The sequence below is a fragment of the Aspergillus flavus genome, chromosome 4 (assembly GCF_009017415.1).
Source record: "Aspergillus flavus chromosome 4, complete sequence".
Classification (NCBI taxonomy): domain Eukaryota; kingdom Fungi; phylum Ascomycota; class Eurotiomycetes; order Eurotiales; family Aspergillaceae; genus Aspergillus; species Aspergillus flavus.
The window spans coordinates 3837082-3852470 of record NC_092405.1 but is presented as its reverse complement, the minus strand read 5'-3'; the positions used below and the strand labels follow the sequence as shown (position 1 = coordinate 3852470).

General features: G+C 50.0%; 5 protein-coding genes across 5 annotated transcripts; 1 reads left to right on the top strand and 4 right to left on the bottom strand.

Moving 5' to 3' along the window:
* Positions 1-339: 339 nt before the first annotated feature.
* On the bottom strand, positions 340-1551 carry F9C07_2159521 (uncharacterized protein). Its single transcript, XM_041286061.2, has 3 exons — positions 1377-1551; positions 678-1318; positions 340-607 (listed from the first exon to the last, which is right to left on the bottom strand). Exons 2-3 carry the CDS (start codon positions 1304-1306, stop codon positions 406-408), a joined length of 831 nt encoding a protein of 276 aa, XP_041146710.2. The 5' UTR covers positions 1307-1318; positions 1377-1551; the 3' UTR covers positions 340-405.
* Positions 1552-2793: 1242 nt separating this feature from the next.
* On the bottom strand, positions 2794-9763 carry F9C07_2283928 (inositol polyphosphate phosphatase). The gene is made up of 6 exons (XM_041292308.2): positions 7989-9763; positions 5552-7922; positions 5292-5501; positions 4976-5235; positions 4254-4921; positions 2794-4187 (listed from the first exon to the last, which is right to left on the bottom strand). Exons 1-6 carry the CDS (start codon positions 8034-8036, stop codon positions 4112-4114), a joined length of 3633 nt encoding a protein of 1210 aa, XP_041146709.1. The 5' UTR covers positions 8037-9763; the 3' UTR covers positions 2794-4111.
* F9C07_10454 (uncharacterized protein) lies at positions 8799-9670 on the top strand. The gene is made up of 6 exons (XM_071507421.1): positions 8799-8932; positions 9046-9089; positions 9143-9216; positions 9277-9338; positions 9399-9500; positions 9551-9670. The coding sequence occupies exons 1-6, from the start codon at positions 8928-8930 to the stop codon at positions 9630-9632; spliced, it is 369 nt and encodes a 122-aa protein (XP_071366654.1). The 5' UTR covers positions 8799-8927; the 3' UTR covers positions 9633-9670.
* F9C07_2283926 (putative proteasome component Pre6) lies at positions 9764-11095 on the bottom strand. Its single transcript, XM_041286060.2, has 5 exons — positions 10920-11095; positions 10841-10847; positions 10735-10787; positions 10282-10669; positions 9764-10215 (listed from the first exon to the last, which is right to left on the bottom strand). The coding sequence occupies exons 1-5, from the start codon at positions 10945-10947 to the stop codon at positions 9888-9890; spliced, it is 804 nt and encodes a 267-aa protein (XP_041146708.1). The 5' UTR covers positions 10948-11095; the 3' UTR covers positions 9764-9887.
* On the bottom strand, positions 11096-15046 carry F9C07_2283925 (RNA-binding Ran Zn-finger protein). Its single transcript, XM_041292289.2, has 4 exons — positions 14609-15046; positions 14378-14435; positions 13541-14247; positions 11096-13478 (listed from the first exon to the last, which is right to left on the bottom strand). The coding sequence occupies exons 1-4, from the start codon at positions 14762-14764 to the stop codon at positions 12558-12560; spliced, it is 1842 nt and encodes a 613-aa protein (XP_041146707.1). The 5' UTR covers positions 14765-15046; the 3' UTR covers positions 11096-12557.
* Positions 15047-15389: the final 343 nt, after the last annotated feature.

The following is a 15389-nucleotide window of genomic DNA, read 5'->3' as shown; positions in this document are numbered from 1 at the left end:
TCTATATATGGACATGTGTGACAAATGTATTATAAGTAATGCAGATTTGACACACTCACAATAAACTCATTGGAAAGAACACCATTGCCTATAATTCTGCCTCCAGCAACTGCATAGCTAAATGTGTAATAGTTAGGCTCCAACAGGCTAATAGAATTTTGACCGATTGATTGAATGTTTAGATAAGACAAGTAACTTTACGTCTATCAACAACCAATAATCTATAGCCCTATTTACCAAGAGGCACAGCAAACAGCAAAACCCGAAATACGAACTAGAGCACATCAAAGCTAACTTTTTCTACAAAGAAAAAGAAAAAAAGGAAAGAAGAAGAAGAAGAAGAAGAAGAAGAAGAAGAAGAAGAAGAAGAAGAAGAAAGAAGAAGAAAGAAGAAACGAAAAGCCCTCAATGTCTGGTCTTCAAATGTGCAACAAGATTATCCTTACGGTTATGTTGGCTCCCGCAAAGCGGACACTCATGTGAACCTGGATTAACGTGTAAGGACTCAATATGACGCTTCATTTCTGCTTTGCGGGCGAACGTGCCCCTGTATTTGCAGCCCTTCTCGTCGCAGCGCCACTGTTTTGGCTTGGTTGAGCTGTGGGTGCTGCGGGGGACATCGTTAGAGCAGGACGATTGGGTTGGATATGGCGGAATCTAGGGACTATCGAGCTTACAGGGCTTTGGTTGCTCCAGTTGCTTCATGCTGGGTATTGGGGTTTTGGTCAGTTGCTAAGGTGTTGTTGTTGGTCGGTGACTGAGATGGATGCTGGATATTGGGGTTCGGGACGTGAGGGTACTCTTGGGGGTGGCCATGAGAAGGTATAAAGGTGGCGACGGTTGCTTGAGGGTTGACGTTATTGTCATGGACAAGCATATGTGCCGGTATATTGTCATTGATCGGCCAAGGCAAGAAGGCTGGTGAAAGATTAGGGATAATTAGATCTGCGGGCCCCATGCCAAACGATGATAGGGAAGGGTATGAGGCAGCAGTCGTCGGTTCATAGAAATGATACGGGTCTAAATAGCTTTGCCCCTGGTTTGGAGATGTAGGTTCAACTTGTTCGTCCTCCGTGAACGAAAACTCCGAAGCTCCCCATACAGAACCTCCCGTTGTCTCTTCCATAGCAAGCAACTGGCGAGAAAGAGAAAAGGAAAAGCAAACGAGAAAGAGGGAGAGAGAGTAATGCAGCTGAGAATAGTCCGAATGAATATTCGTGAATATAACAAAGCTGTGAGGGATGTAGATGGTTGAAAGGAAAAATCGTCCTTCCATGGAGTATTTATAGGTAGATGTGGGCAACATCTAGTAAAAGTCCTTTCGCGATCAGCTTTGTAGGCGGTCCTGGGCTACACTTCTACATCCAGGATCCTACCTACTAATGCAGGCTTTGGACGGCTAGCCAATAAGGAGTTGTAATTAATCAAAGTATTGTATTCGTGTTCTCCCGCCCATTTCGCCGCAAAGAAGAGAACTACTAACAGTTCGAGCACATACGGGACTTCGGCCATGCCTACATCAATGTCAATCGTCTTCCTTGTGGCCATTGATATGCATTGGAAAAGCGGCGAGTGGGTCCAAGATGATGGGCTTGCAGGAAACCGCCGGCATGGCTTGGGGAACATTGGGGAACATTGGTGAACATTGGGGAACATCTGAGGGAAACTCGAAAGAATTAATTTGAATTCGAAAGAAAAGAAAAAGAAAAAAGAAAAGGCAAGTTAGCGAGGTGGTGCTGTTGCTCAGGCACCTGGCCATAATTACGGAGAAGTCTGAGCGTGAAGGTTCCTATACCAATAAGATGACAGAAGTACGGCTTCACAGAGTTCCATGGTTAATGTAGTGACGGACCGGCAAAAAAAAAAAAAAAAGCAAAAAGAGACAAAGCGAAAATATGTCTTCGACCGAAAACATGTTTTCCACTTGAATCCATGATCGGCAAATGATCATCAGGTACCGACATACCACGGCTACGGACGGTGATGGCCTGCCCAGAGAATTTCTCCTTTTTACCAGTTTCCAGACAGTAATCACAGCACCGGCTGTAGAGCAAAGGCATCGATAGTATTCCTTTGAAAGACTCCTCCGCGCCACGCGATTTGTATTTGTCTAGTATCTACTACACATACCCAAACTGGGTCAAACGTCCGAGTACATACAAACCCTGTTTTCCCACCAAAACTCAGCAAAATTGGATAGTTTTAAGCTTCAATTTTGCTCAACAAACTTAGATTCTAAACCTCCATTTTAAGATTGTCTTTCATAAATCTAATAGTAAAAATAAAACTTTTACATATAATCTCTTATGTTACTTTTTAACGAGCAGTAGTATTTCCAGAAAGTTGAAGTATTGAAAGAAATTTTCCTATATGGACTACGCTCCCGTTCATAATGTTGATAACATCTAAACAGAAAACATTATTATATCTTTTAAAAAATACAATATTTTACGAAAATAATCTATATACAAGTTTTCAAGTCGTTACTTCTCTTGTAAAGTAATAATAGTAGTAAAATTGTCACTCCGTTGGGCTCTTGGCCATCCCGTCTATTTCGCGGTTTATAACTAGGGGAAAAGCCTTGGTCCTGCTGGGTTAAAACCGGCGGGGCGCCGAAGAAGGGTGCGTCTGCCGCTCTACGTCCTGTAGCCTCATCCACGAGTAATCAACAACTGTGCAGAGTCCAGACAGCCCGGGATCTTGAGGGAGCTTGTAAAATAAAACTGGAATATATATATATATACTACAATTTTATTATCAAAATAGTGGCCTAAAATATTAAAAAATGATCTGTTAAATTCTCTTATAAAGCTTTAAAATAATTGGGATTTTGAAAAACATCAAGTGTACTCAGACTTGTACCCTGCTGGTTCATTGAACCATGAAAGAAATGCCGCGAATACCTCGAGATAGGGGGAAGAAACCCCGGGTTAAGCTCTTATGTTCTGGACAGATGATGATCGCAAGGTAATCACCGGTCCTATAAGTCGGCGGAATTGTTCAGAGGACACACTATGACGGGTTACCTTATACCGGAAGCTATTCCAGATCAGGGACCTAGGATTGCTACTAGGTACCTAGTCTTTTGGCCCGACATCGTAGCGGTGAAGTCCTAGAACGTTCCCTACGATGGAGCCGACACACACACACTATAGCGGCTCTACGGATGATTAGATCGAAATAAGCGCGCTTGGCTTAGAGACCAGCCCATTCCAGCGCATGGATTGACAAAATTTTATATAGTATAATAGGTAGCGCGTACACAATCAGTGTCGGGAATTGCAATCCACGTGCCTTGGAGGAAACAGAGCGCCATCATCACCATGGAATCAACGGGGGAGAAAAGAGGAGAAGGTGGCTGGAAGAACGGTGGCGCTTTGAAAGAGCGTGGTCCTGACAGTTTTCGTACGATTGCACCAATAGTATTGTACATAGTAGGGCTACACAGCCTTGGACCGTTCATCATGGATCGGTGCATCATACTGAATCGATATTCTATCAGATGGAAGTATATAGGGTAGGGATCGTCGCCCGCGTTCCCGAGATTAAAATTTCCTGGTGCAACCGCTCCACCACGGTCCACGGTGGAATGGGCCGCTTCCGCTCTTGTTCGATCTATTTTTTTTCTTTCGCCGTCCTTCTTTATAGTCTGGTCTCCTGGCCTATTTACTGTGTATGACGAAGACAGATACGGCACGTAATACTACCAAATGACAAATCCTGTCAATTACTACCGATTCCCACTGATCCCCACCGACTCCTGCTGATTCCTGCTAATTATCTCTACTCCTGCTAAGAGGAATAGCAACTAAGCTTAAGCAAAGCCTTGCCATCCCTTAGAGGGAGACGGTGTGCTATAACTTCTAAGGGACAATAATCTATTTATATGCCCGCAAGGCCGGCATCATATAAATACAGCACAATTAAAATTAAGACAAGTACCTACTCTACCCATCCCCATAATCTAACCCAGCTCATGATACATATCTATCGTGAAATCATTAGTCGTACACATCGCCTTGCGCTAATCTCTAATCTCTTATCCGCTCAATAGCCAATGTAACTGCATGTAGGGAAACAATGAACGAAGGGGGTGTGAGGATAGGCTGAATTAGTTCCCATTCCCCAGAATCAATGCGCGGGCTTGTTGGGGTTCGGTGCCGAGGACGCTGATGAGGTATTCAATGCTGTAAGATTCTCAGTTAGCGTATCTGGCTTGGTGAAGAGGTGTGTGGTAGTGGAGGACGACGTACCTTGCTTCCGAGGCAAGTCGGCGCTTTTCCTTCTGGAACTCCTGCTGGCAGGATTCCCAGACTGCGGCGCGTTCGTTGGGTTGGACGGTCTTGACCCGGAGTTTGAACGATGCGCTGACTGGACGGTGATCAGAGGCTCTGGCTTCGTGTCGTCGGTATTCAAGTTGCTTCACCCGGCCTATTCCCCGATACAGGACACGATCACACCATGCGGGAGAGCGTTTCTTGTCGCTAGTGTCGTAGTCATCGGTGCCCACATCATACTTATATGTCGGTGCAAACGTGATCGGAGCCTCGATGAAAGATCGCAGACGGAAACCTGGGTTCTTGCGTCTTGATGCCAGCAATTGGTCTCGCTCGAGCAACTTGGTGAATCGGTTGTTGCGAATGTCCTCGATGATGACGTTGCGTGGTATAGAGTCTATACGATAGTTCAGGTCTCCGTTCAAGATACAGATCTCGTGATCCATGATCATTGATCCATCTCCGCCACTGACAAAACGATCCGCGCGAGTCATGAGACTAGTTTCAGCCGGCAGGGCCTCTGACTCCAGGATGGCGGCGATATCGTTGTTTCGGTGTGTCGTGTGCGACTGTCCAGCTGCCAAATGACAGTTCACAAAGCACAGAGAACTATCGTCCAGAATGAAGCGGAGGATAAGTGCGCCCTACAGGTTCCAGTCAGTCTAAATGCAGATAACAATGTCATCTTGCATGCGTACCTTGTTTCCATGCAATCCACCCATTCCACGCTTCACCTCTGCAGCGCTCAGATCCTTGATCCGCTGTCGCTCTTTATGTTTCACGAAGATACATGTGAACAGCCCAATCATGTTTGCGCTATGCAAAAGCACATACGACTCTTCAAGGGGCATGCACTCGTTGATGACCCGTGTTAGATGCTCCATCCACACGCGGTACTGACGGCTGATATGCTCTTTCTCGCTGCTCTCCTTCTTCTTACTTCCCATAAGCAAGCTCTCTGCAACCCGTTAGTCAACATCAACTGGACCGACGTTTCAGGTACAAGATACGCACTGGCTGTAATTTTCTTATTCTCGAGATCCACCAGTTCCTGGAAGCCAAAGACTAGAATCTCAGGAGGGTCTTCAGGATGGATAGCGTCTTGGATAAAGGTCGATGTACGCGCGCTACCGGGGGTGGAGGCACCGGCATTCCACGTCAGAATTGACGCGCGGATCTCCCGGAAGGTACAGTACTCCACGTCCTTAGCTTGCATCCGGGATTCTGTCCGATCGTTAGTTGCGTTGTATGCAGTGACGATCCATGCAACTTACCCATCCAATCATCCTCCAGCATGCCGTCCCACAGGCGAATACAGTTATCTGTTCCTAACGAAGTCACTTGAAGCCGGTTCATCGTCCACACGCTGCTGGTGTCGAGGAGGAATGCAGACACCGGACTGTCATGAGCCCGCCAATCCTTCCGCACCATCCACGGATTGGTTGACGTATCGTACACATAGATCATGCCTGTCTTGTACCCAGCCCAAAGATAGTCCCCGACAATACCTAAGCAATTGATCTTGTATACACTCACATTTACAACCCCGAGACACGTATAATCATGGGCCGAGTATATAGTCACCTTTCCATCAGCGTGTCCCAGATACACACGGCCGCCATCTTTGGTAGTATAAGCACCGGATGTTACCTCTCCGGAATGCTGTGAGCCTAACGGCCGCTTGAGCACTTTGAAGGACACATCGTCGCGTGCATTGGGTCGATAGATTTGTACCTCTCGACCGGTTGCCAGCCACAGCGTATCGCCTACTACAACAGAGAATGTATGCCCACGCGCAACCCGGTCATAGGGATTATGGTAGCTATACTGGAGATTAGGAGTCCCGGACTCGTCTGGTGGCCAGACGAGCAAGCGCCCCTCGTCATCTAAAGTCCACATCTCCTTCTTATGTCGATGGATCTTGATCACTTCCCGGCGGGAGGGATAGGATCGTGACGCCACAATCGATTGAGTCGCAATATCAACCTCGTGAAGATCACCAGCGCTGGTACCAAGCCACAGTCGCTGTCCCTCGTCCTCCAGACCCTTCCCTGGTTTAAAAGCTAGCGACAGACACTTGACGGTTTCGCCATGACTGAGAGTCATGATCTGCTCGCCCGTCGTGAGGTCCCAAACTCGGGTCAGATAACCAGTAGTACATACGTACTTCCCGCACACATCCATGAGTCGCGTGTCATAGCGCGTCGGGATCTCCTGAGGGCCTTTCTTCAAAAGCGGCGGTCGCCGGTTAGCGAGAGACGCATCTGGGTAGTCCGTCCGGGGAGCGGGGGCCTCATCGAGGGGCTGCTCATCCTCGCTCGGGGCCGGAACTGGACGCACCGGTTGCCTCTCCACAACCGGCCGATCAACAACAGGGCGCTCCGGAATGGCAGGGGGAGGTCCAGGCTTGGTCTCACGCGAAAACGACGGTTGTCGCTGGAGCTGTCTCGGGGTATGGACTTCGCCTGTAGGGTGTGGACGCAATTCCGGCCGAGGGGGGCACTCAGGCTGGACCGGACTCCGTAAACGATCAAGCTGCGCTCCTGGCGACCGAGCACCTCGACGTGCTATCGACGGCTGCCGCGGGGGCAAGCCCGGGGGCTCTCTAGGGCTGTCGAAACTCTGGAAACGATGGGCGGTATGTGGTATAGCCGACATGGTTTCCTGCTGAGAGGTTTGCCGCGACGGAATTTGTACCATCAGGGGTTTCGTGTCTCGTGTAGGTCTCGGGGATGGCCGCCGAGGTTGTGGCCGCTCCGGCAAGCCAAGTGCATTCGGGTGAGGTCTCCTTTCGTCGAAAGATCTCCGAACCGGCGGGGGTACGGGTCGAGGGGAAGCCGGCGGCTGCGGCTTTGTGGCGGATGGTACTTTCGGTGGTGATTTGTCGGGACTGCCAGGGGGCGTATTGAAGGGAGATACCCCATCCTCTACATGGGGACGTTCCTGACGAGGAGCCAAGCCATTTCCATCATGGAATGATAAGCCAGCAGGTTTGGCGGGGATTTTAGGCTTCTCTGCTCGGTTAGCGGGTGGAGGTAACGAAGCACTCTTCAACCGTCGCTCTGGCGGACTGTCGCGCGTCGATACTGCAGAGTCTGGATGGCCTGGAGACAGGTGAGCGATTCTATGTTCGGTCGGCACCGACGATGCATAGGTAGGAGTGGTCGGGCGAGTAAGGGAGTTTGCCTGCGCAATGGGCCTGGGCGGCAACGATTCCCGCGGAGCATTCGGTGGCGTGCGAGCCGTTCGAATATCCTCATTGTGGTCCGGATGCGTCCCAAAGCCCCGTGGAGGGGATCGCGGCGAATCGACTGTGAGGGTGGGCGCCAGTTGCGGCGAAGAATGTAGGTTCATCGACATGGGTCTGCTTTGCCGTCTGCCTGGCGATCGTCCCGAAGACACCCCACGTTGACGCGGAGCGCCATTTGTATACTCGGTCCCCTGGCCATTCTGAAAGTCTGCAGGGGGGACCCAAGGAGACCGCGGACGAGACAAATCCAGAGAGGCGCGGGCCGAACGAAAGTCGTCAACGGGCTCAGGGGATTTCAGGTACGAGGTCGGGTCGCGGGGGCCGCTTGGAGAGGCGGACGGGGCTCGGCGATGGGATAGGTTCTCGAAATGAGACAAAAGGGAAGACACTGGTCTCTGTAGAGGTTGACTGTGTGAGTAGGGGATCCCTCATTAGCGTTGGGGGCACTGCGCGAAACGTACCAGGGGAGCACTATCGGTGCCGTCCCTCGATCTACCATTTCCCTCCATGGCCACGACTATAGATCCGGCACGATGACGAGTTGGAAAGACAGATCATAGGCTTCAATGGAACGGGTGTATACGATGCAGGTAAGATCTTAGTGACAGTAGAGTCGAATGGTATGTAAGATGGATCACCCCGAGATTCACAGCGTTGCGGTTAACTGACCCGAGGGGTCGAGACTGTGGCGGAGTTGCGGGCAGTTCGTCAGGCGGAAACGAATCGGCTGCTATAAATACAGACGGAGCGGAGAGGGAGGGGAAGTTTGAGCGGAATGGATCTTCCGGGGCGGGAGGGAAAGAATGGGTTCCAAAGCAGAAGAGGGGGGGGATAAAGAGAGAGTAGGAGAGAGTTTGAAATGAAAGAGAGAGAGTTGAAAGAACGGTTGAGGAGTGACGAAGATCTCGCGATAGAAAGGGGAAAAAAAGTGAACTTAAAGGAGAAGGCAAAATGACGAGTACAGCAGACCAGTCTTTTGTGTCAAGAGAAATTCTTCAAAAAAAAGAAAACAAAATAAAAACAACACCTGATAAAATAATAAATAATGATAATAATACCTAATAAATGCCATCTGTCGATCCCATCAATAAAAATAAAATAAAATAAATATCCGATGCGCCACTTGCCTCCCTACCTGGTATAACTATGTCATTATTGTTGGAGGTTCCCACTATCCCAATCCATGGTAAAGACCGTCAGTCATGCCTTTATTTTTAGTTTCCGCTCTGCCAATAATTTTAATTTAATCCCTCCCCAATAATCGTGATTTAATTGCTTCCCCGTTAAGTCAAGGATCGCGATATAGACGACCCTCTTCCTTCGATTTTCCTCATTTAAACCACTTGAGCCTCCACCACCTACATAGACCCTCATCCCCTGACTCAAATCCCTCTTCAATCATGTGGTACGTCGATGATCCCGTCTCCCTCGTGAAGCCACCAGAAAAAGAAAAGTCAAAGAGAACGAAAAAAATTTAAGCAAATCCATCAACCGGTCAACTGACATCCTCCCGCGCAGTAAACACATCCTCAACGCTCAAGTGGCCATTCGTTCGGCATGCTGTGAGTCTATTACAAATTCACCACAACCATCCTCCTACTCATACGAAATCCAGGCAAGAAGTGGTTCGACTGCGCCGAATGCCATCATGAACAAGAATCCCATGCCCTCATGAAGACCACCGAAATGGTACCCCTCCATTCACGCTCTCTCTCAAGCCGATAGACATTCTAAAGGATATTGGTGCAGGTTTTCGCCTGTAAAAAGTGCAAGAAGTGTTTCCGGAAGGATTCGACAGAGTTTGAAGAGAGGTAGGTCGATCCTTCGTGGTGCAAGCATACGGCATATGACTAAGGGGAAATTCTTGATAGCGACGAATACTGCCCGCATTGCGATAACCACTTCGTGCTGGAGGCCGTCACACCCAAACCCGCGTTGCAGGTAGAGGGTGAGGATGCTCGTATCGACAACAGGTACTTCTCCTTTTCAACTTGCCAGAATGGGATACTGATATGCGGGAAAGAATGCTCAAGGATGACCGAGTACGCGGCCACCAGGAGCGGTCGATCTTCAACGTCAGGGATGCCGAAGATCGTCTGGGATAAGTGGAGGCCACGGATTGTGAATTACGACGATTACGATATAATGCTTTCTACCTCCTGCCGACAGTCAGGCTACAAATCTTTAGACGACGATATTCCTAGAGAGACCCCGCAGGGGGGTCTGTGTATAAACGACGGGGAAAGAGTTCTTTATTGTCGTAAAGTCGCTTCGGCAAGATCTCCGATATTATAAAGGAAAAACGTGTGTAGGACGTCAACAAGAGGCGTGTAGCTCTAATTCACTAAACCAGCCTACTCCTAGGCGTCGCCGGACTCGCCACCACCTCGTGTTAGGATGGCCGCCGTCGTGGTGCTAGTCCGGGCTGTCTTCTTCTTCGCAGCCTCCTCTTGCTTCTCGGTTTCTATACTCTTAACGTAGGCCTCGATCTGATCTTCTGGCAGCATCTCGATCGTCTGCCCGGGCGACATAATAGCCACCTCGATGTTCTTGGCGCCGGTCTGCACGACCTCCAACAACGACTTGATGGTAAGCTGAATCGTCTGCTCACGGTCCATATCATCCTCGTGGTTGCGCTCGAGGAATTCCCGAACAGTCTTGCTAGAACGGCCGATAGCGTTGGCCTTCCTATACCACCGCACACCCATTAGCCCTTCTTCTTGAACCTCAGTACCGACCACGAAAGCCACCTACCAAGCAGAATAGATACCCGAAGGCTCCGTCTGATATAATCTCGGCACCTTATCATTCGGATCGAATCCCACAACCAAGGTACTAATGCCGAAGGGCCGAACACCTCCACTTTGCGTGTACCGCTGCTGCACACCGGCGATATATTTGGTGATGTATTCGATGGTGACGGGGTCTTCAACGGTCAAGCGGTGGGACTGGGCCTCTAGTCTAGCCTTATCGATGAGGATACGAGCATCGGCGTTCAATCCAGCGAAAGCGAGAACGGCATGGTTGTCCAGCACGGCGATCTTCGACGGTGTGATGCGGGTATCTTGGAGCTTCAAGGCGGAGCGCTTCTCGCAGCCCAGCACGACAACATCTTTACCTTTTACTCCGACGGCGCAGGTTCCTAGTTGACAAGAACGATGGTGGTCAGAAAGGAGGGCGTGGCCGACTTGGTTAGCGGTGACGTACCTCTCTTAACAGCTTCCATGGCATACTCCACCTGGAAGACGTGCCCATCAGGGCTGGAAAAGAGTCAAAGAGCTGTACAGAATGCTGCAGAAGATGTTTCTCATACCTGAATACTGCAAGTTGGTTAGATTCAGTTGATCATCCCACTGAGAAGCACATGGAACTAAGGTACTAAGCTATCTTACCTGAAAGAGCTCGGTCATATCCGGACATTATGGGCGACAGAAAAACAGTGAAAACCGAGAAAAAAACGGATGAACGAAACCAAATGGTATGAGGACGAGATATTTATTGTGAAGGGCAATTCGTGGGATTCAGATCGTCGAATGCTGGGATGGGGAGCCGTCTTGAGCGATGACAGATGGAGGTGGACGCGAGTCCCGCGGTTGCCTCCAGACCTCCAGAGCTCCCCTCTAGCGCCGTAGGCGCGCGGTTACCCACTTCCTGACCACACACTTCAAGATCTCCGTACTCTTACTGACACAATTAGGATATAGCCCTAGCTTGCACCAGCTTCATGAATCTGGCAATATTGTTGTTTTATCCATACAGAATATTGCCGGCGATTTTAATAATCAGTCGACTCTAACTCATAGGTGGTAAACGTGCTGTGCATTCTGAGAAGAAATATGTATCTACAGACAATATATTTCCGCACTATCAAAGTCAATGATAGTGCTACCTATACTGTCAATTGAGTAACTGGGTAAATTGACTGAATACTGTCTAAAGCTTCTCATACTTTCACTCGAGACCAACACTGGATCAGATATGATGTGACATTATAGTAGAAAATAAGGTAGACAGCAGATAATAACCAATGCGTCCTGGTCTACCCCAACGCCACGCTCTCGCTCACAATGCCCCATCAATTCCTATACAAAATGGCGGACAATATACTGTCTCTAAGTCTGTACTGCGTAGATCCAGAATGATGACTCATCGACTTTTCTTGCAGAGAAAAAAGAGAAAAAAGAACATCGATACCAATAAAAGACAGGTGATAAAGGAAAGTGAGATGTGATCAAAAAAAAAAAACAAACATGAATTATGGACATTCAGAACAACCCTGTTGCACTCACAATTCCCAACCCGTTGCCTCGCATATCTGAAATCCGCCGTCGGCTGAAATTTTCATGGCTCAAAAGGAATATCCCCAACACCCCCAACAGAATCCGTTCCAGTGTATCCCATCCGTGATCAATACCGTGATTCTCCAATGATTTCTGTTGCCAAAGAGCGCAGAGATGAACTGGGAAAAATAAAAACAAGACAAGCAGAAAAAATAAGATGACCAAATATCTAGAATGCAATGCCATGATAGAGCCTCCACGTCTGGTCGCACTGCGATCGAAACAAGCGATGCCTTTCATCAGATGCACAACGACGAAAGCGAAGAAAAGTGCGAAGCCCATGCCGATCGAAGGAAAATAAGAACGAGAAGCCCCAGTGACTCGCGAATGGATGTACGAAACCACCCGGGCCCATCTGCCAGGATGGTCTTCTATACCCTTAAACATCGCTTCAAAGACGCAATAGTAAAACATACCGAAAAGGGTCAACGTAAAGGGTGCGAGAGATGAGACAAAATAAGAAAAGATAAAGGATCCAATCCGATGAAACGACGACGCTACCGGCCTGCTCCTCCCAACCGAATGCACCAGAACTGCTGAATTCCCTATACAAACGCGCATCAACGAGAATCAACCGTCGCATATACCGACAATCTAGATGACCATATTCACAAACAAAAAATGGGGGGTCCGTCACAGAAAAATGGAAATAGTACAACCACCCCGCCTCAGTGATTCACTGCGGTAGCTTTAAGCAGGGGATTTGCTAGCACCGGTACCGTTGCGGCGGGAGTGGCCGTCGTCACCGACCGACAGACCGCCTAAGCCGGTAGACAGGAAGGCAAACGGATCGTTGGATCCATCTGCTCCGTAGAAAGCGCCGTTCGAAGCGCTGGTGGAGGTTGCATGGTCAGCCCCAGTGAAAGCGGCCTGCGTAGCAGGGTTCGCGAACGACGCGGCAGAGTGAGAGGTATTGCTAGAACCATAGCCGGCGTTCATCTGACCCATAGGGGGGTAGCCTGCGGGGCCACTGCCCAGCGCCGAGGGCAGAGCATAGTTGTTCGGGGGCGCTCCAAACTGCTGGCTAAATCCGCCAAAGCCACCGGCGGTGGAGGTAAAGGGGCCGGGCGCCGGGGTGCTCGCCATGGAGTTAGGACCCATTCCAAAGTTCGAAGGAGGGTCCATGGGCGATGGGAAAGCGGAGTCCGCAACCACAGCGGCTCCTGAGCGGGGAGCACCGCAACGCAGACAGTTAATGTTCTTGGCGAAGTTATGGTAGCCACAACCCTCCGAGCCGCACTTCCAGTCACCCGCACGGAAGGGAACCACACCACCGTTGCCGCCCATGCCACGAGAATGGCCCATGCCGTGACCGTGACCCATATGAGGTGGCATCATGGAGGGTGGGCCATAGCCGAAAGCCCCATAACCCATCGGATCCGGAGCAGCGGCCATGGCAGGGAACGAGCAGCGGAAACAAGCGGTACGGCGCTGGAAGTTGGAGAATCCACAGGAGGGGCAGGTCCAGTCGCCGGGACGAGGGCGGTTCTTCGAGGGGGGGAACGGGGTGAGGATCTCTGCGGCACGATCGAGGACACGGCTGGAGGAAGGTGAGACCTCAATGGCCTTCTCGTTGAGTGCACGACCGTTCATGCAGAGGCTTTCTGCAGCCTGCGTAGAGGGTTAGTAGCCATCACAGGACTCCTGTAGGGGGTGCGTGCAGTCTTTCATACCTCTTCGTGAGATGAGAAGACCGCAAAGCCAGTGCCAGTGGGCTTGTGCTGATCAGGAGTCCGGAGAGTCCAAAAGGCGATCGGCCGGCCGCCGAACTGTGTAAACCAACTTTCGAGCTCGGACTGGGTCGTATCGTGGGGAAGACCGCTCAAATGCAGCACCTTGCTCCGCTCAGCCAAGAAAGCACGAACGTCCGCTCTCGCATCCATGGGGCGGGTCAAGATCTCGGGATGCTCATGTGGGGGTTGGGACTTGCGGATCAAGCCGCGGAGGACGCGGGCCAGCGTAATGGCTTCCTCCATGGCCCGGCGTGGCGACGCGGGGGCCAGCGCCTGCAGATGGAACGGGAGGTTGTGTTTGATGGGGGCGGAGGTTTGAACGGGTTCGACTTCGAGGGCGGCACAGATGTTGGAGAGGGAACTGGGACCGAAGGGTAGAGACTCGGGGTGGTGAGTTTGCCATCTCTGATACTCGGTTCGCAGATCGAAGGTCCGGGAGTGCTGGAGATATGCGGGAAGAACGACGGCCTTGTCTCGGGCTTCACGAGGGAGCTGTACACGAAGGTCCCACGAATCCAACGTCACGAAAGCAAACTCCAAGTTCTTGCTGATGAGGTGTTCCTTGGCGAATTCGTCGAAACGGGCGATGGCATCGCGGAAAGTACCTGCCGAGCGGACGTGCTCCCATGTCAGAGTTGTCAGGCTCGCTTTCGGAGACCGTCAGCCATTGAACCAGCAGACCGATACATCCGGGGTGGAGGGAAATGGTTGTGACAGGGAGGGAATGGCCAGGCATTGGGCGGGATGACGATTGGTTAGGTGTGTGTGTGCACTTACTGCAAAGCGGCGTGATGGGGGTGTTGACGGGCTTGACGAGCACACTTTCACGGTGCAACTAAACATCGAATCAGAACCACATGTTAGCCAGCTGTCACGGGGGGGATCAATTTCCAAAGTGGTGGTCCGAGCCCAGAGACGGGAGGGGAGAGGAAATGAATGCATCAGGAGGAGGGGGAAGGGTGAATTAATTGGATTCAAAGGGATTATTAAACTCCAACAACAACATACCTCCTCGCAGGTTTTGGCATCCAACAAAATCCACCCCAATTCGATCACCTCTGCCGAATCCTTGGTGACGTAGACGCCATGTTCATCGCAGGTGGTTGCGACATGGATGACAATATAGCGATCCAGCTTAGGGGTGGGAGCTGAAACGGTTGCCATCGCTCAGGATTGATTGATTGATTACAGTTGGTTGAGTATCACGGGGGGTTGCTCTTCTCACGCCAAAAGGGAAAAGGGTCAACCGGGACGGAAAAACAGTGTCTCGAAGAAGCGGAGACACGGGGTTCCACGACCGAATTAAGACCGTCGTGAATTCGAAAAGAATCACGGGGAGGGGAGGTGAAAGGGGGAGGAGAAGGAGGAGAGGGAGAGGGAGAGGGAAGAAAGAAGAGTCAGGAAGAATTGTTGCCCAGTCCAAGATGGGAATCAGCGAGAGAGGAGTCTGAGGGATTGATGGTGGAGCGTCCAGATTAAAAAGAAAAGTTTCGGGGGTTTGAGGGGAAATTCGAATGAAAAAAAAAAATTGACAAAAGGATAGTAAATGAAAAAAAATTCGATCACGGGGTTGAAATTTCAAAAGAACCATCAATAAATCTATAAATCTAGATGATATTTTATATGATATTCTCTACCAGTATTTTACTCTGCTAGAATTGATTTTCTACATGCGATGAGCGATGCGATGTTCTGCTTTGTCTCTCACATATTTTTTTTTACCTCTTGGGTTGATTTGAATTTATTGCTGATTTACAAGAAAGTTAATCGCTAGTGTCCATTGGTTTGT

Bases quoted from the DNA above. Each gene is read 5' to 3' on its own strand.
- F9C07_2159521 (XM_041286061.2), bottom strand. From the start codon at position 1,306: ATGTTGCCCACATCTACCTATAAATACTCCATGGAAGGACGATTTTTC. The intron at 608-677 runs GTAAGCTCGATA...TGTCCCCCGCAG, and splicing joins ACTGGAGCAACCAAAGCCCT to CACCCACAGCTCAACCAAGC.
- F9C07_2283928 (XM_041292308.2), bottom strand. From the start codon at position 8,036: ATGGAGGGAAATGGTAGATCGAGGGACGGCACCGATAGTGCTCCCCTG. The intron at 7,923-7,988 runs GTACGTTTCGCG...CAACCTCTACAG, and splicing joins GCACCGATAGTGCTCCCCTG to AGACCAGTGTCTTCCCTTTT. The intron at 4,922-4,975 runs GTACGCATGCAA...TGGAACCTGTAG, and splicing joins GTGGATTGCATGGAAACAAG to GGCGCACTTATCCTCCGCTT.
- F9C07_10454 (XM_071507421.1), top strand. The intron at 9,090-9,142 runs GTGAGTCTATTA...TACGAAATCCAG, and splicing joins GGCCATTCGTTCGGCATGCT to GCAAGAAGTGGTTCGACTGC. The intron at 9,217-9,276 runs GTACCCCTCCAT...ATATTGGTGCAG, and splicing joins TCATGAAGACCACCGAAATG to GTTTTCGCCTGTAAAAAGTG.
- F9C07_2283926 (XM_041286060.2), bottom strand. From the start codon at position 10,947: ATGTCCGGATATGACCGAGCTCTTTCAG. The intron at 10,670-10,734 runs GTACGTCACCGC...CTTGTCAACTAG, and splicing joins CATGGAAGCTGTTAAGAGAG to GAACCTGCGCCGTCGGAGTA. The intron at 10,216-10,281 runs GTAGGTGGCTTT...GCGGTGGTATAG, and splicing joins TCGGGTATCTATTCTGCTTG to GAAGGCCAACGCTATCGGCC.
- F9C07_2283925 (XM_041292289.2), bottom strand. From the start codon at position 14,764: ATGGCAACCGTTTCAGCTCCCACCCCTAAGCTGGATCGCTATATTGTC. The intron at 14,248-14,377 runs GTAAGTGCACAC...GGTCTCCGAAAG, and splicing joins CCCCATCACGCCGCTTTGCA to CGAGCCTGACAACTCTGACA. The intron at 13,479-13,540 runs GTATGAAAGACT...CCCTCTACGCAG, and splicing joins TCTTCTCATCTCACGAAGAG to GCTGCAGAAAGCCTCTGCAT.